General features: G+C 37.5%; 1 protein-coding gene across 2 annotated transcripts in view; it reads left to right on the top strand.

Annotated features, from left to right (window-relative positions):
* Positions 1-14,981: 14,981 nt before the first annotated feature.
* LOC139936992 (ataxin-7-like protein 3) overlaps positions 14,982-25,570 on the top strand; it is a 184,098-nt gene continuing 173,509 nt past the window's right edge. The window contains exons 1-2 of one of the 2 annotated variants that reach the window (XM_071931905.1): positions 14,982-15,176; positions 23,016-23,110. In XM_071931905.1, coding sequence (XP_071788006.1) covers positions 23,054-23,110 — 57 coding nt within the window. In that variant the 5' untranslated portion in view covers positions 14,982-15,176; positions 23,016-23,053. The remainder of the gene's footprint in view (positions 15,177-23,015; positions 23,111-25,570) is intronic. The other variant, XM_071931904.1, reaches the window with a different exon arrangement.

Genomic DNA, 25,570 nt, shown 5'->3' on the forward strand with positions numbered 1-25,570 from the left:
ACTGGCTCACCCCTTGGAAACAAGACTGGGAAACATTTAGCTTCATTACTCTCTTCCATTAAAAGTCTGACTGGTGTGTTCCCTTCAGATGGTGCAACACAATACACATCATCAAAGTACTGATCTAGAATTTCTTGTCCAATATTGGCAGGCTGTAAACATGTGTCCAAAGGTATGCCTCGTAATCGTTCCTCATCTGTTTCTTCCTCATTATCATTTCCATTTTCCACTTCATCCTTGACTTCAACTGTATCATCTCCATCTTGCACATCACATGCCTCCTCTGACAAGGAATTATACTCCACTCAGTGTCAATCTCAATATCAGAATACCACTTATTATTCACTTTAAGATACTGTAAGGCACTCTCTACATGTTCTTTATTCAAAAACTCATACTGGTAATAGCCTTTATAAGCCAACTTCCTCTTCAGCTTTACACGAATCATTTGATCTTCACATTCAGGTCTTGGTAATGATTTCACAGTATCAGTAACATTAGAGGGTACACACACGACTGGGCCTCTTATTCCAAGTTGTCCTCCTTTAGGCAATGCCATTAGCTTCACATATGGAATATTGAGTGCAATAAGATGCTCTTCTAACTTGTTTAATACTGCCAACTCTTCCGGAATATCTGCAAGATGTAAATTATTAGAACAAGCTTCTGCTGGAATCTTATCATTCAATAGTTTCCTGTCACAAGTGTGACATATCCACAAAGACGACCTACTTGACTTTGCTACAACACAGTTAGATGTACAATTTTCATTACAGTTATGTATAGGCCTGGGCGAATTATTCGAATATCCGGTTAATGGCGAATAGGTTTTCCTATCCGTAACCGCGAATGCCTTTTTTTTCTTAACCGGATATCCGCATAGGGCGCGAATAGCTATTTATAAACCGGATAGTTCTGTAATTACAACCAAGTAACCGGATATTCTTTAATATCCGAATATCCGCGGACGTCGGGCGACAACTGACATGAATGTTTTGTCTGAATCCTAATGAAACTTCTATTAAGACAGCATAAAACAGCATAAATTAAGTATTTAACTATGCTCACCTCCGTGAAGAGTCAAAACAATGACATTTCTGACGTAATTTGTTCAAAGATTACAAAAGTTTTCCTTCACGTAGAGTCATCCACGATCAAAAGAAAAAGCAAATCGCCATCTTTAAATTAAATCCGGTCATTTTTATGAATGAACCGAGTGACACTGTCTAAAACTAATATCAATCCGCCCAGAAGATCTCATTCACAAACGAACAGCGCCCTCTAGCGACAAAAAAAAAAAAAAAAAAAAATAATATTTTTTTATTTTTATTTTTTTTATAGCGCCCTCTAGCGGCGAAAAAAAACTATTCGAATATCCGGTTGATTTCGGATAGTTGGTCAGCGGTATCCGAATAACAAAATTTCACTATTCGCCCAGCACTAGTTATGTACATATTGTTCAGAGATGCAGTCTAGACTGTTGTATTTGTTCTTATTACATTTAATGACCTGCTTTCGAAACAAAAGTCTCAAACACACAGCACACACAAATTCAGGCCCATTTGATATTTCTTTCTTGAAATCACTCGGAACATTATTGATATCTTGTTTGTTCATCTTTTGGTGCACTGCTCGACTGATATTCTTCTTTCTTATATTCTGTCTGAAACTTGCATTACTCTTATACTTCTTTTTGTTGAAGTCAATCACATTCTTCCGGAAATGTTCGCTGTTATGATATTTAGAATTAGAAGCATCAATCAGTTTATTCCTATAACAATCATTCACATGGTATTTACGAGCTGCCTTAACACTGTCAATTCTTGCATTCTTGTAATCAGGATTGTTGTGGTATTTGAACTTGATGGTATTAATAACTTTATTCTTGAAAGTTTCATCATTGTGAAATTTCATCTTACTTGCATTCCTCACTTCTGTTCTAAATTCCTCATTCTCCTTATATTTCGTCTTACTAGAATTCACCACTTCTTGCCTGAACTCCTCATTTTCCTTATATTTCATCTTACTTGCATTCACCACTTCTTGCCTGAACTCCTCATTTTCCTTATATTTCATCTTACTTGCATTCACCACTTCTTTCCTGAACTCCTCATTTTCCTTATATTTCATCTTACTTGCATTCACCACTTCTTTCCTGAACTCCTCATTTTCCTTATATTTCATCTTACTTGCATTCACCACTTCTTTCCTGAACTCCTCATTTTCCTTATATTTCATCTTACTTGCATTCACCACTTCTTTCCTGAACTCCTCATTTTCCTTATATTTCATCTTACTTGCATTCACCACTTCTTTCCTGAACTCCTCATTTTCCTTATATTTCAGCTTGCTAGCATTTACCACTTCTTTCCTGAACTCCTCATTTTCCTTATATTTCAGCTTGCTAGCATTTACCACTTCTTTCCTGAACTCCTCATTTTCCTTATATTTCATCTTACTTGCATTCACCACTTCTTTCCTGAACTCCTCATTTTCCTTATATTTCAGCTTGCTAGCATTTACCACTTCTTTCCTGAACTCCTCATTTTCCTTATATTTCATCTTACTTGCATTCACCACTTCTTTCCTGAACTCCTCATTTTCCTTATATTTCATCTTACTTGCATTCACCACTTCTTTCCTGAACTCCTCATTTTCCTTATATTTCATCTTACTTGCATTCACCACTTCTTTCCTGAACTCCTCATTTTCCTTATATTTCAGCTTGCTAGCATTTACCACTTCTTTCCTGAACTCCTCATTTTCCTTATATTTCAGCTTGCTAGCATTTACCACTTCTTTCCTGAACTCCTCATTTTCCTTATATTTCATCTTACTTGCATTCACCACTTCTTTCCTGAACTCCTCATTTTCCTTATATTTCAGCTTGCTAGCATTTACCACTTCTTTCCTGAACTCCTCATTTTCCTTATATTTCATCTTACTTGCATTCACCACTTCTTTCCTGAACTCCTCATTTTCCTTATATTTCATCTTACTTGCATTCACCACTTCTTTCCTGAACTCCTCATTTTCCTTATATTTCAGCTTGCTAGCATTCACCACTTCTTTCCTGAACTCCTCATTTTCCTTATATTTCATCTTACTTGCATTCACCACTTCTTTCCTGAACTCCTCATTTTCCTTATATTTCAGCTTGCTAGCATTTACCACTTCTTTCCTGAACTCCTCATTTTCCTTATATTTCATCTTACTTGCATTCACCACTTCTTTCCTGAACTCCTCATTTTCCTTATATTTCATCTTACTTGCATTCACCACTTCTTTCCTGAACTCCTCATTTTCCTTATATTTCAGCTTGCTAGCATTTACCACTTCTTTCCTGAACTCCTCATTTTCCTTATATTTCATCTTACTTGCATTCACCACTTCTTTCCTGAACTCCTCATTTTCCTTATATTTCATCTTACTTGCATTCACCACTTCTTTCCTGAACTCCTCATTTTCCTTATATTTCAGCTTGCTAGCATTTACCACCTCTTTCCTGAATTCAACATTATCCCTGTACTTTGTTTTACTACTCTCAATTTTAGTCACTCTATGTTTATTACATTTGTGATATGATACTTTACTTGCTTTCTTGGCTTCTCTAAATTCAGCATCAGTCTTATATTTATAACATTTTCTCATTTTCTGCTCATGATATTTCTTTCTTGCCAGTTCTTTTTGTAGTTTCGAGGCTTTCACTAAATTACCTCGCTTCTTTCTCTTCCGTTTGCATTGTTTTGGCAATTTAGCACTTTGTTTGCTGTCAATATCTTTCTGGTTTACAGTATGCTCTGTACAGTCATCAACTTGTTGGGGGTATTCATCACACACATCAGACCTCTCAGAACAATCTTCAATTACTTCATTTATATCATCTAATGTCTGTGGTGACAACTCATGGACTGATAGAACAACATCATAATGCACTCTGTGTCTATGATTCAAATAAATTCCCATACCACATGTCACAGCACTCCTGTCAACATCCTTTGCTGAAAAATGGTACCATCTACAGGTTTCATCATATGTGTATATATCAGTATGAAGCATATGTGCCATTGCCATGATTTCAATCTCTGTAGCCCAAGTACCAGTATCGAACATCCTCTGTCTCATTACATAATCCTCTACATTAGCAAATCCATCTCGCAGAAAACATGTCATCTTATCAGCATTCTTCAACAAATGATCAACACAAGCAATTCTCAATTGTACATGATTACCTTCAGTAGCCGATACAGCAAATGAGACCGCTCTAAAAAAACAGTTGCCATCACCTCTAATATGTGAAATAACATCAGGCTTGCCCATTGCTTCACAGTCTGCATACAACAAATCTGATTTCAAATGTGATGCTTCCAAACCAAGTGTTTCACAAACAGCCTTCTTACATTCAAAGTTTAATGGACAAAACTTCATATCACCGGGTCCAGATTCTGCAATTATTTCAACATCATCACAATCACCGAGTGTACTTTCATTACAGTCTTCTCTTTCAATGCTACATGTACTTGTCATACTCGAACCAACTTTACTCGTAGAAAACTCTTCACTGACATTGTCTACACTACTGTCACTTGTGATATCTTTAGCTATGTTGACATGTTCATCTCCTACTACATTAGGCAGTCCACAGTCACTACAATCAATACACATTCCTGAGATGCTCTGACTGTCAATTTCTATTTCTTCATTAGTACATGTACAAGCGACAGCCTCACCATCAACACAAAGAGACATACCAGTTACTTCATACTACTCAGTACTGGACAAATTCATAGATTCTCCTAACTTTGTACAGTACCTGTATACACCTTGCCATGTTGTTGCACGCATAACGATACTTGATCCACTTTCAACCATACAGCCTTGAATACTTCTGGAATGTGAATCAAATACATAATATATTCCATCTTGAGCAATTACAGCAAATGTGTTTCCATGGAAACTTATAAAACATGCATGATACTTCTGTAGAGCTTGTTCTAGTGCACTTTTCAAGGGTACCATGTTAAATTCCACCAAGTTACAAGCATTTTCATCAAATATCCCAGATACAGATTCATGATACTTCATGCTATAAGGTGTGTCATATACATCTAATTCAGTTGGCAATTCATTAATCAACAAGTAATTATTGTTCATTGTTGTACTCTCTTGTAAGAAACCATACAGTTCATTCCCAGTCATCAGAACTCTATCCATGTCACTACACTTCCAGTTTTTCACCTCTTTTTTCTTAGTATACATCATTGAGGCCAGACAATTAGCAACACATTGTTTCCCGCTATTACAACCAAATCTCCTATCACCTTGATGAAAACTTCCTTGTGCAATAACTCTTCCATCTAGAGCCAATGGGTTAATTCTCTTCATGCTAACACTGTTCTTTCTTTGAGTCGTCTCATTAAGAATACAAACTTCATCATTGTTATGTTTTGATTTGTCATGTTCCATAGAACACTGCTTTGTACACGGTGCTACACGAGTTCTTTCACAATTCAAGTTCTCATTATGTCTGACCTTCTCATGCTGTAGCTCTCTTGTTTTGCTCTTTTTACTTCCAATTCCATCACCAAGAGGTTCTCCTGATCTCTTTTTACTTCTTAATTCATACTTTCTGCACTGTCTTTGCATTGGTTTTGTCACATTTGCAATATTTTCTTTCAAATTACACTTCTGTTTTTTCACTTCACTGATTTCATTCTTCATAGGTCTCTTTCTTGATTTCAACTTTGTACTTACAGTTTCCTACATAGCCACATTCTGCTGTCCAGTTAATACTTCTTCCACTAACTCTACTGCATTGCCACTATCATCATCATCCGATACTGCTTGAAATGTATTATCATCTTCTGGAATACCAAAGTCATGAAACAAACAATCTGTATAATTTGAGAAACCACACTTACGGCAGATCCACATTAGCCTAGATTCTGACAGAGCCTGACAAACATCTTCTGAAAATCCCATACAATCAATAATGATACCATATTCTACACTTGTCACATTGAACCGTGTGGTCCTTATTAATCAATACAATGTCACACAACCAACACACTTCTTCCAATTGCTCTTTGTCCGCTACTTTGGCAATTACTGGATTTTCCTGTTTCTCATCTACCTGTAAATGTCCAGCACGTGTCATTCCTTTTGATTGGTTCTCCACCAACGACTTATCCCTTTCTTCACTTCCTGTCGTACTCATTTCAGTATCAATATTTGCATCATCATTGTTAAAAATCGCTTCTATCAAAATACGCACTTGATCAACAACTTCAAATCTCCCAAGATTAACGGCTTGGTTAGCCCCGTGATCAATATCATTCATTCTGCCAAGATTAACGGCTTGGTGAGCCCCGTTTTCATTCATTCTGCCAAGATTAACCGCTTGGTGATAACGTCCGTCGATATATCGAAAATACTCAAAAACTCGATATTTTTTTGACATCGAAATCGCCGATGTCACTTTTATAATCATATCGTAATATCGGATTTTCGATATATCGAAAAATTTCGATGTTTTGAAAAATTCGATGTTCCTAAATGATATCGAAAATACCAAAAGAGTGTCCGATTATTTAAAAGAAATCTGTGTTTGAGTATTAGAAAAGCCGTCGTCGTTATGTAATTTCATCATTTTGAGTTGCTCTATTAAATAAAATACGTTTTACAACCAAGTATGTCTGCTTGTTCTTTGTGTTTTCGCCATCAGCCGCTGGCCCGTCGCAGAAGTTCACAACTCCGCGGCGAGCGCACGGTAAAACCTCACAAGAAACCACCGCTGGTTTGCAAAAATACCCCGCAAAAACTTCCCCGAATCAACAAGACATAACAAAACAAGGAAGAAAACAATCTTACGTTATACAGTAAAATAATCTTTCTATCAATCCAAGGTATCATAATGGCGTCATTTTGGTCAAATAAAGCCTACACGTTGTTGTTTTCGTAAACAAGCTTACACTTCCGAGGAACTATATGCTTCGCAGACCACGCTGTCGGCGGCTATTGCGTGCGTACCAGCGAAGACTTTGCTGTTGTACGGTTTAAGCGTGCACACCAGCGTGTGTGGTTATTGCGATTCGGGGGGAAAACCCGTTTGCCCAAGCATGCACAGACACGTGCAGTCTTTTTTCAAGGCGGTATCGCGTGATGCACTGCGTTATTTCGACAATAGAGGGCTTTCTCGCATTCAATTTTAATGCCTTTACTATAGACTGCTAAGTGCTACGAGCCTTTATTGGAGACTATGTGACTGCATCATGCTGCTTGCGTTGTATATTGTGAGCGCGGAGTGGTAGGTCTGTGTTTTGCGGGACTTTCTCGTGATTTTTTTGGATGATTATCTCAACCATTTTCAACCGTAAAGGTAGTGTAACATACCAGCGGACATTTATTATGTATCTAACAATATTGCCGTGAATTGTCGTTATTTTGAAGGGCATTAGACTCTCAAAAAGTTTAGTAACTAATTCATTTAGTGTTGACAAAGTTTGAAGCGCCGCGCTCCCCTAACACACTTCACTCTCCACAACAGCGGGCCTGTCCACCAATTTTTTTTTCCACATCCTACCGAAGATCTCAACTCAAAGCCGCCCGCCCGCGTGCCCGTCGGACAACTTGATTGACACTTATACGTCAATGCATAGGCAACTGACACCTTAATGTCGGCGGGTCACGCAACTCACAAAGGCTCTGTGTCATTTTGAGACGGTCAATCATGGCCAATCACGAATCGAGAATTGTGGTGAGCGTTCACCGATTGGCCAAGCCAGCGATAGCGGTGATCATACTTTGTTGTAAAACCAAAAAAATCGGGGCGCGGGACTACGCAATTTGAGATTTTTCAACTACAAACATGAGTATACCAAGTGCTGTTTTTAGGCTTCATCTTGCGCGCGGGAAATACTCGATATATCGAGTATACTCGATATTTAATTTTCGATATATCGGTTATGGGAAAAAACCGATATCGACGGACGTTACTTGGTGAGCCCCGTTTTCATTTATTTTGCCAAGATTAACAGCTTGGTGAGTCCGGTTTTCATTTATTCTGCCAAGATTAACCGCTTGATGAGCCCGGCTTTCATTTATTCTGCCAAGATTAACCGCTTGGTGAGCCCGGTTTTCATTTATTCTGCCAAGATTAACCGCTTGGTGAGCCCGGTTTTCGTTAATTCTGCCAAGATTAACCGCTTGGTGAGCCTGGTTTTCGTTAATTCTGCCAAGATTAACCGCTTGGTGAGCCCGGTTTATACTTACCTCCTCCTTCTTCTTCTTCTTCCTTCGCTCCCGCATCTCATCCCTCTTCTTCCTGGCTGCAGCTTGGTAGTTTTTCGGCATTTTCTGTACAATCAAAACATTATCATACAAGAAATAAACCTTCAATCATTTATGTCATTCACTTTTATTCAATTATAAGTACACAGTTTTTCCAGCACACAGCAATATTGAACAGTTTAATTTTCCTATTAACCATATACATGTACACTACAACATCTTGATTCAGACCTTTAAACTTTAAGGATTATTGCTTCACACCCTTAATGGGACATGAAGCCTTTGGGCCTGTATGTTATTACAAAAACTACCAATGCACAAACCACCCTGATACAACTTAGCACTATAAGGTCTAAAAGAAATCATAATTATTTTATGTTGGCGTATTAGGCCTAAGCCAAATAACAAAATAAAAACAGTTCATCTTCAGGATTTTTCCAAAGAGGAGGATGAGGGCCTTTTCATTTATTTTTTTTCCCCAAGATGGCCCCTTAATATTTCAAATCAAACAGGCCACCAATTCTTCAGTTTGAACCCAACGCAAACTTATTTTCTACCTATTTGTTGCATGAGGACCCTAGTTAATAACAGGGTCAAATTATTACACTAAAAAGATTTGCAGGTAGGCATTTACTAATTTTGATTTATTAAACAGACAAGAGCATTAACTTACATTCGGGAAAAGAGTTCTTTTGTTAAAGGACAGACTTAAAAAAAGGGTACAACCCCCAAAAATTATGCGGACAGGGACGATCAACAGGCCAGAAAAAATAGGGTACGTAGGTAGTTTTTTTTATGATTCCATATTTTTAGGAAAAAAGGACATTCCAACGATACACCTTCATTCAGTGTTTAAATCAAATCTATATCTGCACATACTACTTTTATTGTACTAATCTATTCTTCATGCCTTGGCCTCATACACAAATAGAACATCTTTTTCTTGAATTGAACAACAAACACAACACAACTACTGTGCTGTTCCGTCCGGCCGACAACCCCTGCATTTGCATTTTGAATAATACAATCAAGAATACAACCTCCAACCATTTTTAGTCCTAACATTATTAGTATAACACTTAACAAAACTATAAATAGGTAAAACAAAACTATGCAATATGGTGTCACTACTAGCACCTACAGTAACACCATGGACTATGGAGCTACAGCACTGACTGACAGTCAGTGACTCTACAGACCTAGTTAGTCATTGTAGACCCAGTGTCAGTGACTGGGCGCTAGATTCCTTTTTTCGCAATTTTGACTATTCATCTATGATCTAGCAGATGTCAAAATTTTGGAAAAAGGAATCTAGCGCCCACTCACCACCACTGAAGCTACTACCTACTACAACAAGAACTACAGACCTAATAAAAAAACAAACAAACAAACCAACTGTAGCGTAGTCGAACATGTCGAATACTAGGCCTATCTCAACAAAACAATTTTTAAAAAAACTTTTGGATAAACTTTCCGTATGGCGCCACAACTTTTTCACTCTTTTTTACAAAAAAAGGGGATATCTCATTCTTACTCAACTCAATGAGCATGATGACGAGGTGTGACGAGTGAAAAAGTGGTGGCGCCATACGGAAAAATTTCCCCTAACTAAATAAAGGATGCATGATGTATCATGTAGGAAGAATGTGTACACACCATTTCTTGTATTTTACTATTTTTAATTTTACTAGCAGTTTGGTACAAAAGGAAGTACTGTACTGTAGCGGTAGGCCTTGGCGCCTACGTACTAACTAACTTACCTATTTGTTTTAATAATAGTAATTAATCACCTCACTAAATTACCATACTATTTCTCCCGAGGAGCACACATAAACAACTAAAATTTAACCAATGACATCAACACATTATGAGACAAACATGATAAAAACAAAATACCCAAACATCTCACAAAAACAAGTAAAATCTAAATTGTTTCAGATAAATCCCGAGGTGACGGCCTACCATTAATCAGTGGATTATAATCTGGTTCCAAAGATGCTAGACGCAACAGGTCATTGCAAATCTCGCAGGGGACCGCACTACTTTTGTTGACTTCGTGCTGCCCAACCTCGTCGCCATGGTTTACTTTATTTTCAACCATGTTGCAGTCAACCTTGTAACCTCTCGACACACCCTGGGGGACGAGGTTGCTCCATGCCACCTCGCCGATGACCCCCGATCGCACTTTAAAAGAGGGCGCACTTGCAATCTAAACAAAATGCCCTATTATTATCTTCTCCGCATAATTATAAACGTTACAAAACATTCGCAGTTGTTGCATGTCAAAAATGGTATAAGAGTAAAATCATACATCAAATTGAAGCTTTGAGCTAATAGCTAATAGCACAAAAAGCTTCTTCATGTTAACAAAATATTAACTTCTTAATTGATAAATTCCCATGACCCTCATTTGCATATTTAATTCGGAAATCTTAGTTGCACCATATCTCAAGAAGAACACGGCCGATTTTAAACCTGTTTGTAGGTATAGACTCCTTGAGGATTGGAGAATAATTGTAAAAAACCGCGATCTCAAGTTGACCTCTACTTCCGATACAAACGGAAGTGGGGCCATATCTCAAGAACTACACGATAGACTTTCAAACTTTTTTAAGTTATAGACTCATTATTTAGGCATTAAATATTAAACTTTGAAAAACCGTGACCCCATGTTGACCTTTACTTCCGGGTCAACCGGAAGTTGGATCATATCTCAAGAACTACACAACCTGATTTTTTTAACTTGGGTTAAATTTAATCAAACAATGACCATGACGCCAGTTTGACTTATTTCTGTTTTTAAAGCTCCTTTCGATTCAGTATCAGATACAACATCCCACAAAACATATGTCATAATGGTTGTAAGGTGTGAGTTTTTATTGAAGCATTGAACACTTTTATTAACAAAACATCGGGAACAGCTGTGTGATTGTTTACAATCACTATCTCTAGTTATTGTTATTATTCTTTCTTTCCTCAAAATCGTATTGACTTAACACTTGACTTTTAAAATTGTCAAATGTAAAATTATAATTATCAGAAAGTGACAAATCATGTATCGTATGAAAGTTTATGGCCTAACTTAATTTTTAGATTCAATTAGATTAAAATTCTTAATTAATTATTAAGTTACAGCCGTGTGAATATTTAATTAGGCAATATTGTTCCCATCATATCTCAAGAATTAAACATCCAATCCAATTTATTTTTTCGGTTATGGACTTGTCTTGAAGTGTAGACAAGACTTCAAGCCTAACGCTTTCAGTTACGTCATCATGACGTCATACGTTTGCACGTTTTATTTTCTGTGTACAAAACATATGGAGCTTAAAGTGGAAACGTTTTACAGGTCAAAAACACAATAATTGACAATAACTTCAAAATAATGTATCTGTTCGTTTTCAAAATTTCATATTCCGTGTTGAAAAATTTACTGATTCTAATAAGAGATGTTTCAGTTTATTAAAATCAGTCAAAGTACGTCAATAATTAATGGTTAATTAAAAATCTTGGCATCATGGGTGCAACGTGATATGCATTGATCATTGCATTTATACATCTTCCCTATGGGTAGTGCAATGCACAATTGGGTTTTTGTAGAAGTCATTGGATTGGGGCAAGTTACATACCATCTTGTACCTTAGGAAATTTATTAGTACGAAAAACACAATTTAAAGACTGTGACGTCATCACGTGTTAATTTATGCTAATTAGAAGCTTTAATGAGTTTTTCTTTGCAGCACTATATCTCAAGAAGTGTACAGCCGATTTCAAAGTTTTTTTCAGTGATAGACTCCTTAGGCATAGGAGATTTGCCTCGGGTAACCGTGACCCCGATTTGACCTCTACTTCCGGGTCAACCGGAAGTGGGACCATATCTCTAGAGTTACACAACATGTTTAGTTTTTTTCTTCAGTTATAGACTCCCTAGGCATTAAATTTTGTTGGGGAAAATCCGTGACCCCATTTTGACCTCTTCTTCCGGGTCAACCGGACGTTGGACCCATTCTCAAGAACTACACAACCGATTTTCAAACTTCTTTCAGTTATAGACTACTAAGGCATTAATTATTAACTTTGAAAACTAAGACCCCCATTCTGACCTTTATTTCCGGGTCAACCGGAAGTTGCACCTTATCTCAAAAACGACACAACCGATTTTCAGACATTTTCAGTTATGGGCTCCTTTGGCATTGGACAATCGCATCGGGTTGGTATGACCCCATGTTGACCTTTATTTCCGGGTCAACCGGAAGTGGGACCTTATTTCAAGAACTACACAGCAGATTTTCAAACTTTTTTTAAGTATGGACTCTTTGGGCATTGAAAATCAAGCATGGCTTTCCGTGACCCAGTATTGACCTTTACTTCCGGGTTAACCGGAAGTGGGATCCTATCTCAAGAACTACACAATCAATTTTTGAACTTGTGTTAAATTTATTAAGTACAATGACCATGGCGCCATGTTGACCTTTATTTTTTGTGTTAAAGCTCCTTTTGATTTAGTATCAGATACAAGACCAGGTAATGACATTTCATAGAGTTGTAATGTGTGTGTTTTGTGTAGCATAGGGAATTTGTATTAACAAAACATCCGGGAACAGCTGTGTGATTGTTTACAATCACTATCTCTAGTTATTATTATTATTCTTTGTTTCTCCCAAAATCCCATAGCGTTTGTACACGTTTTTGTGGCAGCCTAATCTCCTAAACCATAATACGAAAGAGTGAGTTTATTATACCAAATTGAAGCTTAGAACATAAGCTTAATTCTTATCGTAAAAAATATTAAAATTGTTATTTAATAAGCCTTAATTAAGCTATGAATATTTAATTAGCAAACCGAGTTAACACCATATCTCAAAAAGTAGATTGCCAATCCTGAAACTTTTTTCAGCTATACACTAGTCAGGTCCTGTTAATGTGATTTCTGACATAAAATTCTGGACGACGTCACCATGACGTCATGTATTTCACGTTTTGTGTCTGTGCACAAACACAACGGCTCTTGAAGTGTAAACAAACCCAGCTTTCGGAAACATAATTTATTCGATTAAAATTAAATTACACATTGTACACTTCCCAAAACTGCTTTAGATTAAGATATATTTTATTGATGGTCATTTTAAAAGCATCAGAACTTATAGAAACAGTGTAATTATTTTAAAAAACCTGTATTTCCGGGGAAGTTTTTTCAAAGATCATGGGTACGGCGTAAAACTTGATTTGAATAGTCAAAATTGTAAAACTGTTAACTTGACCAAGTCCTTATCCGATTTTCGACCGGTGTTATTGCGTTTTTTTATTCAATATACATAGATTTCTTACGGTCACCGACTAGCACAAGTCTAAACTTGTTCCCAAAATTTGACAAGCCTGAGCATGGTGCGTCGTGGACCGGGTTCATTTCAGGCGACGAGCGTGGACGACGAAAATAGACCGCCCGGGATTTGGAATTATTTACGGGTAAAGTCACCTTGTTCGCGCCGGGGACCATTTGCCTAAACTAATTCCAGTATTTCGCGTTACGTTCGGAAATTAGACCATGACAAACAAAAACTCTTTGACAGGAATACAAAAGCAGAGATTTTATTATGCTGACGTTTCTCTGGTGGTTGAGTGGCTCAGTTTTATAGAGCTGCTTATAATAAACAGGCAAACATTTTGCTTTACAAAATTGCAGAAATTGAGCAGAACACCTGGATTCACAACTTGAACATGAGGCATGGTAAAGCTGCTTTTTGTGTTTAAAAAGCTATTATGTAGTTTGGTCTTGGGCCAATGGCTTTTAAAGGAAAGAATCGCAGCGCTTACGTAATCAGGGAACTGTGCTTACGCTAAGCGTATTTTACAGCTTAGCAGGGAATGTGTTCTTCACTTCACAATTGGCATCAAAAAATTTGCTACAGTTGACTAATTGTGCTCAACTCCTGCGAAACTTTCACTGCGAAAACAGTGACTAAAAAATTTGATTTGCATTCCCAGGAAAAACCGTGCTTTACTTGTGACAAAACTAGGCAGGGGCGACTAGTGTGCTTTAGTGTTAAAGTCGCGACTACAAATTATTACTTGAGTCGCGACTACTCGCAACATAATTAAAAATTTGTCCTGACTACCTGTTTGTAAACCAGTTGTGTTGCTTACTGGTATTCAGCTGTTGTTTGCTTATCCTGAAAATCACTTGAAATTTTGTTGGTAATCCTGTTATTATCAAGGAAGAAATTTCATGCTAAGCAAATTTTTGTGCTTAGCAGCTCTATGAAATTGGGTCCTGGTAAAAAGTAAAATACGCCACTAGGATGAGCACACCGGGGTCGACCCAGGGAAGCTAAACGAACGCACCCATAGTTTACCTCTCCCTTACCCCACATTACATTTCGCGACATTTGTAATACTAGAATCATGCTAGAATCATCCTCATCTACTAGCGGGGCGCCGCGCGAAGCGCGGCGTCCCGCTTGTTATTTCAAAGACTGTTGATCTTATTCTTATTCCTTTTCTTTATTTGGCCACCAAACAGTTACAAATACAAGCAGACAGTATGTTGGTGATTGTTTAAAATTGGTTATCTTCCCGCTAATATTTCACTTGCTTTGCCCACGGGTTGGGTATAGTCGGGTGCTGTCAAAATTACGGTACCTAGACGTTCATTTCCACAGGGCCTTTATGCGTACCCACAGAAACCGCGTTCAGCAGCCAGCTAGAGTATGACACTGCTCTCTTAGTCTCTGTGTATGTGACAGTGTGTGTAGAGTAAGGACAGGGATGTGACCATGATGTGACACACTACGGAAGTAATTCGGAGCAAATTTAAATAGATTACTTGCAATAACTTTTGAAATATGTTAGTAATTTCAACAGCCAAAGCACTGGGTGAAAGTTAAGAGGTAAGTGGACACATTCATTCGGTTTGAAACTGCCAACCCGCTCGTACAGCCTCGTAGGAGGTCCTGTTTTCGAGGTGTCCCTAAAATCGTGGCAAATCTTTTACCTCTCTGTGCGCGATGTAAACAGTCCCTAGATACAAAATTTGTGGTTTTATTTGCCAAGCAAAGAGTCTCCTCTCCCTTGACCAAAACTTAGAAACACGTAAGGCTCCACTGGTCATTTGCACTTGTAAATGCAAAAAGTTTGGTACTTTAGGCATTTCTAGTTCTACATACATGGTACAAAAATATGTCATAATGTTGAGGCCATATAAAAATATTTGCCCTCCGAAAAAGTTTCATCAAACGCTATTTCAATTCATGATGATCAAAATCATGTGACTCAATGTTTTGCTGAGCATTCTCGAAAAAAAATACCGAGGCTTAAAGAAGCCATGTGCCTTATATCATTTTCTAATATTTTTTGAGATTTTTATTTTGTAACCCTCGTATCAATACTATTATTAATATTAAAATTTAAACATCAGCTTGTTGATTCAATTATCACTGTTTATTTATACGCTTTATTATAAATATTAAGAAAAAAAATATTAAAAAAATAAATAAAAATCAGATTTGGAAGCCAGTAATTATTCACACTTTTTATATTGCAGCGTTGTAGCCACGGTGGGCGGCGGTGGGCGGGCCTGCCCGGCACTGACAATTTCCGCCCGGCACTTCAGCTGAAAAACAGACTGCCGCCCACCACAAAATTTCCCGAAAAAAAAAGAAAAAAAAAAGTTTTGTCGATTTTTATCACATTGCAAGACTAAAATGTATTGTTTTTCGAATTATGTAATTTTAAATGCAGTTTTTAATTTTTTGAGCCGGAATTTCGAGTAATAAAAATCTCAAACGTGTTTCACACGTAACTTGCCTCTTGCAGTGAAGTTTTCTTCGTGAAATGTGCCCCGACGTTTTTATTGAAACGAACTATAGCTAGTGCATTGTATAGAAGGCCAGTCTGACAGCAAGCAGTACATACGGACGCAGTGTGTGCTGGTACCGTGTACATGTACATGTACATGTACATGAATCATGTACACCATGTACATGAGGTGTACAAAGTGTGGTGGACCATAGAGTGCACTACAAGTCTAGTTGTGGGTTTTTCGCGGGGATTTCACGCATTACATGTACACACAAACAGTATCGCCACACAACAGTACAAGTGTAAAGTCTAGTGTACGAATTCGCGTGTCCCGGATGTAGGCATGTAAACACGTTCGCTTCGTCCACACGTGTGACAGCGCGCTGGGTTTTTAACTTAAATGAGATCTGTGTAAATTTTAAGATGGCCTCGCAACGTACGGTAAGCTGGATGACTTTTTTGGAAAACGGGAAAAGATTGGAAGATGATATAAAAGTATCTCGTGCAGCTTCAGTTAGTGCTGAGAATGAAACTGTACCTGAGACTATCGAGACAGTTACTCCACCTTCAAAGCTCAAGTTCAACTTCATCGCTGCAAACAGCAGAAACTATTTCAAAAACAGTCTGTTCTCAACAAATGCATCACAATTATTTTGTATTACCACATTTTTGTAATTACAATTATCATTATACTTAAAAATTGTGATTCTTGAATCTTACATAATGTGCATTTGGCACGATTGGAATGTTAATATTTAGCCCTGAAAACGATCCTTTTTACAACAAAGTACGTGCGAACTGCTCGCAATTTCTGACCAAGTTTAAATTCAGCTGCGCCCACCACTAAAAATGTCCTAGCTACAACACTGTTATATTGTTTATATTTTTTTATTTTTTGCAAGTTTCCATGGTAATTTTAAAAATTAATTATAAAAAAATATTTTGAATAAAATGAAGGCAACTGCTGGCTATACAGTCATACACAGAGTCTCAAAGAACACTTTTAGTCACTGCAGATGTTTCTTCCATGTATGGCTTCACCGGGAAACCATACTTTCTCGTTTGCCGTGAAAACAGGAAAAACTCAAAACAAATGGGGCCAGTTGAAGTCATCGAAGATCGGTGTGTGGTGTGAACATTTCAATGTCCATCAAGTTTTAATACATGTTTGCATACTTAATATTAACAAATGAAGATAATTAGGGCATCGGTTGATATATGGCATCATTATTTTTTTCCCAATTCAAAGAAAAAGGCATAATAGCGTGAAAATTGGTAAGCAGAGGATACAGCAGCTGAGCAGGGCATGGACATACAGTAGCCCCACTTGTGTGGCCAAGCAAGGCTAGCTGAGGAACAGCTAGCCTTGGCCAAACAAGTTGGGCTAGGACGTACATCATATCTGAGGGTCCTACTTAAAAGCCGACAACAAACATGGTTTTGAAGCCAAGATGGCATCCACTCGTACTCGTACAGCCTCATGTACAGCAGGGCATGGCAGACAGTACTTCTATAAACTATCAAGGGTCCCCTGTTAGCCTTATTATAGGGGTTAGGGCCTCCTTAACATCGCTAAACGTTTTTCAAATCAGCGTTGATGGGTGAAAGTTGTACGACCGTTAGCCAGCCAGAACTGAAGTTTCCTGTGTTCCCCACCCTAACGTATAGCGTTAAGGAGGCCCTAAATATGAGACCCCTATAATAAGGCTCACAGGGGAGCCTTTATAGTTTCTAGAAGTAGACGTACAGTAGCCCCACTTGTGTGGCCAAGGCTAGCCCACCTTGTTGAGCTGTTAATGGCTCCGCTTTTAACATCGGTCTCATCACTGTCACCATTACAGCCCACCTTCGATACATGTCTTAAACGCTAAGTTTTCAAAGGTCGCAAAATGCGAGGTAGTTTGATTGCAAATTTCTCCCATTTAAAAAAGTCCTATACTACTCCAACATACATGTACCTCATTTTATTCCTTACATTTGTGGAATTACTATAACACATAACAGGGCTTACTAAATGATGACTTTGTCCAGATGTGATGATTTGAAAATTGGTAAAAAAAAAACATGTACAAAAATGACATTTAACGTGACTATTCTAGGGCGCCGCCATCTTTTAATGATTCTCCCCCTGTTGATCGTGGGCGCCCGGCAAATCTTGCAAGTCATGAATATCCATAAGGTGACGTCATGATCGCTAGGCTTGTGCGTGTGTACAGTAAAAAATTAATATGTTTAAGGTGACGTAGCGATGCGCTGTATCTGGAAACTACCATCGCGCAATGTCACCTCATACATATTCATATTTACTTTGTACACCACACAAATTGATAAATCAGCGTAGCCATACCGCGTCACGTGACATTACCTCTTGGATATTCATGACTTGCAAGATTTGCCTGGTGCCCTGACTTCTCACGTCCAGCAAGAGGAGAATCATTAAAAACAATTTTCAAATTTTCAATTTTCAAATCATCACATCTGGACAAAGTCATCATTTAGTAAGCCCTGTTATGTGTTATAGTAATTCCACAGATGTAAGGAATAAAATGAGGTATGTTGGAGTAGTATAGGACTTTTTTAAATGGGAGAAATTTGCAATCAAACTACCTCGCATTTTGCGACCTTTGAAAACTTAGCGTTTATCGAAGGTGGGCTGTAATGGTGACATTGATGAGACCGATGTTAAAAGCGGAGCCATTAACAGCTCAACAAGGTGGGCTAGGCCAAGGCTAGCTGAGGAACAGCTAGCCTTGGCCAAACAAGTTGGGCTAGGACGTACATCATATCTGAGGGTCCTAGGGCCTCCTTAACGCTAAACGTTTTTCAAATCAGCGTTGATGGGTGAAAGTTTTACGACCGTTAGCCAGCCAGAACTGAAGTTTCCTGTGTTCCCCACCCTACTCAATATGAATTCGTAATGCTTGTATTTCCTTTTTGTTAAGTGAAATTAAAAAACATCGTCAAAAAATAAAATTTTCTGCTCGGTACTCACTGTTGTTTTCCTGCCGCATCGCACGTTTTTTGACTTCTCAATAATGCTCAACGCTTTATCTTTTGGTCACTGGACCACCAAGTGCTGTACACCAGCCTACTCGCTGAACTGCCAAGCCACGACCGAGTTGGACTAAACCATTCTGTGAAAGGGGTGTTACAAACCCGTGTGGCAGTGCGTGTGCTGTTCGTTTACAATAATACCCGCCGTTCTAGCATAAAGGGCCCACGCACTGCCGCACGGGTTTGTAACACTCCTTTCACAGAATGGTTTAGTCCGACTCTGCCGCGGCTCGGCAGTTCGTCGATCTACATGTAGTACAGGCTGCACAATGAGAAGGCAAAAGACGTGCGATGCGGCAGAAAAACAACAGTGAGTACCGAGCAGAAAATTGTATTTTTTGACATTTTTTTTAAATTTCACTCAACAAAAAGGAAATGCAAGCATTATGAATGTATATTGAGTAGGGTGGGGAACACAGGAAACTTCAGTTCTGGCTGGCTAACGGTCGTAAAACTTTCACCCATCAACGCTGATTTGAAAAACGTATAGCGTTAAGGAGGCCCTAAATATGAGACCCCTATAAGGCTCACAGGGTAGCCTTTATAGTTTCTAGAAGTAGACGTACAGTAGCCCCACTTGTGTGGCCAAGCAAGGCTAGCTGAGGAACAGCTAGCCTTGGCCAAACAAGTTGGGCTAGGACGTACATCATATCTGAGGGTCCTACTTAAAAGCCGACAACAAACATGGTTTTGAAGCCAAGATGGCATCCGACCGCGTTCTGTGCAAGTTAAGTTTTTTTTCTGGTTAAAAATTCACACTTTTTGTGAAGTTTTTCCATTAAATTGTTATTTATATTACAAAGCACACGTAGTTGGTTTATTTTCCATTTTTTAGGTATTTAAAATTTGTTGGCGGTGTGTTGTCGGCGCTCTGGACTTGTTGTCGGCGTTGTCGGCTTGTTGTCGGCTTTTAGTAGGACCGTATCTGAGCATGTTTAGCTAGTCATATTTTTAGCGAGTCCTGTCTGTCAACAAAATGGCAGTTTTGTAAAACGTATCTGTTTGTGTGTGAAAAGTAGCTGTAAATAACTCACCATTTGATAATGTTAACCTTACGTTCAAATCAAACAAGGTTTCAGTTTTCCAGAAGAATTAATAATAATTCTTATGAAACAAAAATATCTTGGAAAAAGATGCAGTAAAATTGTGTAAAATTTAGTTTACTTTGCGTTTTCGGAACCAGATATTGTCGTGTCTAAAATTTCCTGACGTTCATTTTGTCGACTGCCACAAGAAGTATTCTCAAGAATACTGGAAGGTGAAAGAATACTAAATTTGCATCGGGGATAAAGAATATTAATTTTTTTTTTTTTACCCATACACCGATGTGTGTTAGCACTGTATACTCAGTACTTGCCTCGGGTGCCATTTCCCCCCTCAAGTGTACAAAACGCCATGGAACCTGTCACAGCGTGCAACAATTGTATACTGACCCATGCCTTTCTAAACACCTTCTGGTTTGCATTGTCTGTGATTACTAAACACCTTCTGGTTTGCATTGTCTGTGATGCACTTGCTTGGTCTGAATTGTCTGTGGTGCACTTGCTTGGTCTGATGTGGTTGCAGCCAACAATATATATTGATCTGTTTGTTGCCATGTTTCTCGAACTGTTTTCAATGTGCCATTGAGAACAACACCACAGAAGATTTAGTCCAGAAGCGTTTAGCTCCCTTTTTGAAATGACATCGGTTAAAACATTTTGTTGACAATACTCATAAGTCTCAGATCGAGATTATTATTAAAAAGACAGAGTACAGACATTCTTTAAAGTATCATTTAAAGGGTTCGGGTACTTTTTCAAAATGTCCATAGATTTACATAAAACTTACAGGGTTTGAAGATAATGATAGTGGAAAGCTTCCCTTCAAGTATTACTAGCTGAGGTTGTGTAGTTTTTGAGAAATGAGTAAAACAAGTCACAAAATAATTTTCGTCTCTTGAGACGAAAATTATTTTAGCATGTAAAATCCCATTAACCAGTTAAGATATTATACCAAAACCATAGCATAACTGGTTAATACGTTTTTACATGCTAAAATTGAGACGAAATTATTTGTTTTACTAATTTAAAAAAAACTACAGCACCTCAGTAAGTAAAATTTCAAGGGAAGCTTTCTACTATCACAATCTTCGGACACTGTGGACATTGTGTTTTTTTGTTAGGAAAAAGTAAATAGACCCTTTAACCAAAATATTGTCCAATTGCCCAATTATTATTATTACGCCCAATTATTATTATTAAAAAAGAAGGGAGTTCGTACATTCTATATAAAACATTTTGTTGACAATACTTGAAAGTCTCAGAACAGGATTATTTTTAAAAAGACAGAGTACAGACGATCTTTTTTCCATTTTAACAAAACTATTGTCCAACAGCAACTGTCCCACAACGACAACTATTATTAAAAAGACAGGAGTTCCGACATTCTCTATTTTTATATGTATAAAACATTTTGTTAACAACACTTGAAAGTCTCAGAACACGATTATTATTTAAAAAGACAGAGTACAGACGTTCTTTTTTCAATTTTAACAAAATTATTGTCCAACTGCAAATGTCCCACACTGAAAGTTATTATTAAAAAGACATTATTAAAAGACGGAAGTTCGTACATTTTCTATTATAAAACATTGTGTTAAAAATACTCGAAAGTCTCAGAACAGGATTATTTTTTAAAAGACGGGAGTATGGACGTTCTTTATTTTCCTTTTAACTAAATTATTGTCCAGCTGCAAATGTCCAATAACGACAACTATTATTAAAAAGATGTGAGTTTGGACATTTTTTATAAATAAAATTTTTGTTAACAAGACTGAAAGTCTCAGAACAGGATTGTTATTAAAAAGATGGAGTACAGACGTTCTTTTGTTCCAAATGCAAATGTCCCACAACGCCCAATTATTTTTAAAAAGATGGGATTGTGAACGTTTTTAAAAACATTTTGTGAGCAAAGTATACTTCAAAGTCTCTGAACAGGATCATTATGTAAAAGACAAAGTATATGGGCGTTCTTTTTCAATTTTAACAAAATTGTTGTCCAACTGCAAATGTCCCTTTTACAACAATTATTATTAACAAAAAGATGGACAAAAGTTCAGACATTCTCTGTATAAAACTTGTTGTTAACAATTCTCGAAAGTCTGAGAACGGATAATTATTAAAAAGATGGATAAGATTTTCTGACAGTGCTTTGTGTGGTCGGCACAAGTCAGTTGTGCTTTGTGTGGTCGGCAGAAGACTTAATGGACCATGTTTACACATTAACTACATTCAGATCCGTCGGGCACCACTGAAGAATTCTCTTCAGGACCATTGAAGAATTCTCTTTAGGGCCATTGAAGAATTCTCTTCAGGTCATTTTTTTACGCATGAATGCTCCTCGTTAGCCCTCATTCAACGTGGTAAATGGGGTACTCCCCAAAACACTCGCTCCCGCTCGATCCCGCCCGTAATCACATGTTATCACTCGAACCTGCTCGAACTTGCTTGTAATCGCTCATTGTAACAAGTTTTTACGATGTACATGTACACATTCCCGTTTTGAGAACTACCTTTAATCATAACTGTATTACTGTACATGTAGCACCAAGATAAAGAAATGACACAGAAAAGTGTAATGTGACTGACCATAGTATTGCCCATAAGCTTAAGAAGGCCCTGGATCCCAGTTCATAAAAACGGTACACTCGCTTTGCTTACTACATACATATGCTCACTATTATGATTATAAACTAGCAGGGACTATAAACTAGCAGGGACTCAAAACCCTCTAGCTAGAACACTGACATGGACACTTACATTATGTATTAATTACTGTACTCCACCAGTGCTTGTGTGTTTTCATACTGTTTATTTACAACAATTGTTTTTCAGATTGAAGTTGAAGGGCGTATGTTCATGTAGTTCTCAACATGGAGGATTTTCTTCTTCATCACTTGCACAACATCCCACCAAGTCCTAATGAGGAGGTACTGGTAATCATTTGACATCATCCCATTTCTTGTCTGTTTTGATCAGGCATGCAACTCTTCAGCGTTTTTTTTTTTAAGTGGGAAAAAAAAAAAAAAAAAAAAAAAAAAAATCAGATTTTTTTTTTAAAGCCTAATATATGCCTGGCAACAACAGTGTACAACTACAATCATGTAAAATAAGCCTAGTACATGCTAACAATGCACCTAAGAGCATAATAAACCTCCACATTTTCTAGGGTACCACTGTGGGTATCATGTCTCTTGGTGTTTCGGCTGCCTCGCTCCGCACTTGCGTTGTGCCTTTTGAAAATGTTCCTCTTTTTTTTTTTTACGGGCAGTTGCATGCCTGTTTTGATTGTGCTGCTTTTATCAAAAGATGTATTGTTTTGACAGTTCCCTTCAATATATTTAGTGCATTATAAGAGTCAGTTCAGGTAAATAATTGACATAGTTGCTCACGGTCAAAAAATTAATTTTTTTTATACTTTGTGGGTGGAAGGGCCTTGGGGTGCAAGTAAACAAAATTGCATTTTCAGTTCTATATATAGCCCGTTGCCATGGTTACGGCTCATTTTGTTTTTTTGCCATTTTAGGCCGATTTTGGGGTCTGAAAAACTGGTTTTTAGCTCATATTTACAACTCCACCCCACCAAAATGCAACATTATTTCAAAAAACCTTTTATATCACTACAAAGTATCATCCTTGGCCTTCCTTGAGAAAAAAAATTATTGCTTTATATATTACCCTTGTGCTATTTTTGCATCATGCATTACAGTATGTTTTTAGAACTTGCAAAATCGACATTTTTACCCTATTTTTGGACCCCAAAATGTCAACTTGCCAGGGGTCTCAGAAAATTTTCCTTTCGGCTGTGATTAGGGCCAACATTGGTCTTTCCATATCTGGTGTCAAAAACTTGGGCAATTGTATCCTGTTGTGACAGTACTGCCTCAAAACTAGATTTTTTTCCCCAAAACGTGAAAAATATCTTTTTAAGGATCTTTTCACATAATATCGACATACGTGTCCACGGTAAAAAAAAAAAAAAAAAGGAATATTTTTCTTATACTTTGTGGATGGTATGGACTTGGGGTCCAAATAAACAACATTTACATTTCAAATCATAATATAACACGTTGCCATGGTAACAGTTCATTTGTGTTTAGGCCACTTTAGGCCGATTTTGGGGTCTGAAAAACTGTTTTTTTTTTAGTTAATATTTACAACTCCACCCCACCAAAAAACAAATATATTTCATAAAACCTTTTACATCATTACAAAGTATCATCCTTGGCTTTACTTGAGACAAAAAAATATTGCTAAAAAGTTCACCCTTGTGCTATTTTAAGAATGTGCACTAGAGTATGTTTTTAGAACTTGCAAAATCAAAATTTTTACCATATTTTTTGCCCTCAAAATTTCATTTTTTCAGGGGTCTCAGAATATTTTCCTTTCGGTTTTGATCAGGGCCAAAATTTGTCTTTTTATTTCGGGTAAAAACTTGGGCAAATGTATCCTGTAGTTAACAGTACTGTCTCAAAAATAGACTTCATCCCCAAACAGAAAAATGCATTTTGAATTGTTTTTTTCTTCATATTGAATTTCTAACATTAAAAAGTAATAATTATATCAATCTTGCAGCTTTTCTTAAGCACTAGTGGATTACCCAACATTGATCAGGAACTGTTGATGACCTTAATTTTAGAATTTGCCTGGCCCAGCCCCAATCATATTTCTTGACATTGCATAAAAAAAACCAAAGTTTTGTGAACAGCGCCTCATACTGCAGCGATATTGACAAAGATAACGATCACGACGCACAGAGAACGCATTGAATTGGTTGAATTGCTCTACGCAGAATACGCACACGCTAGGGCCAATGATTTTCCCACGGTCGCGGAAAACGGACGGAATTCACGGAATTCGCCCTTTGAAACGGAAAACGGGATTTCAGTTTTAGAGAAAAAAAAAAAAAAAAATGATTTTTTTCATCTTTTTTTTCATACTGCTTTAGGCCAAAACTATTGCAATTGCATTCTTTGTTAAGGATCTTTTTGTTAAACTAAAAAAGCATGGGTATTTAACAACCTTTTATCTAATTAAAAAACATGAAACGGAATTTTTTGTGCCTGAAACGGTATTCATGTTTTGTCAAACGGAATTTGCACTTTTCTGAAACTTTTCATTGGCCCTAACACGATCATTCAACCAATAGAGTGCGTTCTCTTTGCGTCGTTATCGTTATCGTTATCGTTATCGCTGCAGTGGGACCTGGCCTTAACGGTGGTTTGCTGGCCCGAGACCAGTGAAAATGTCTTTAGATTACTAAAGTCACCAAAACTGATAGCCTGGTGGGACGGTGAACAAATATTTATCTTCCTCAAAATATCGCTGAATGTTTCTGGACTGTCTAACCAGCCAGCACACATCTGTTGAGATTTTCTTGGTTTAGATTT

This window comes from Asterias amurensis, chromosome 5 (genome assembly GCF_032118995.1).
Source record: "Asterias amurensis chromosome 5, ASM3211899v1".
NCBI classification, from domain to species: Eukaryota; Metazoa; Echinodermata; class Asteroidea; order Forcipulatida; family Asteriidae; genus Asterias; species Asterias amurensis.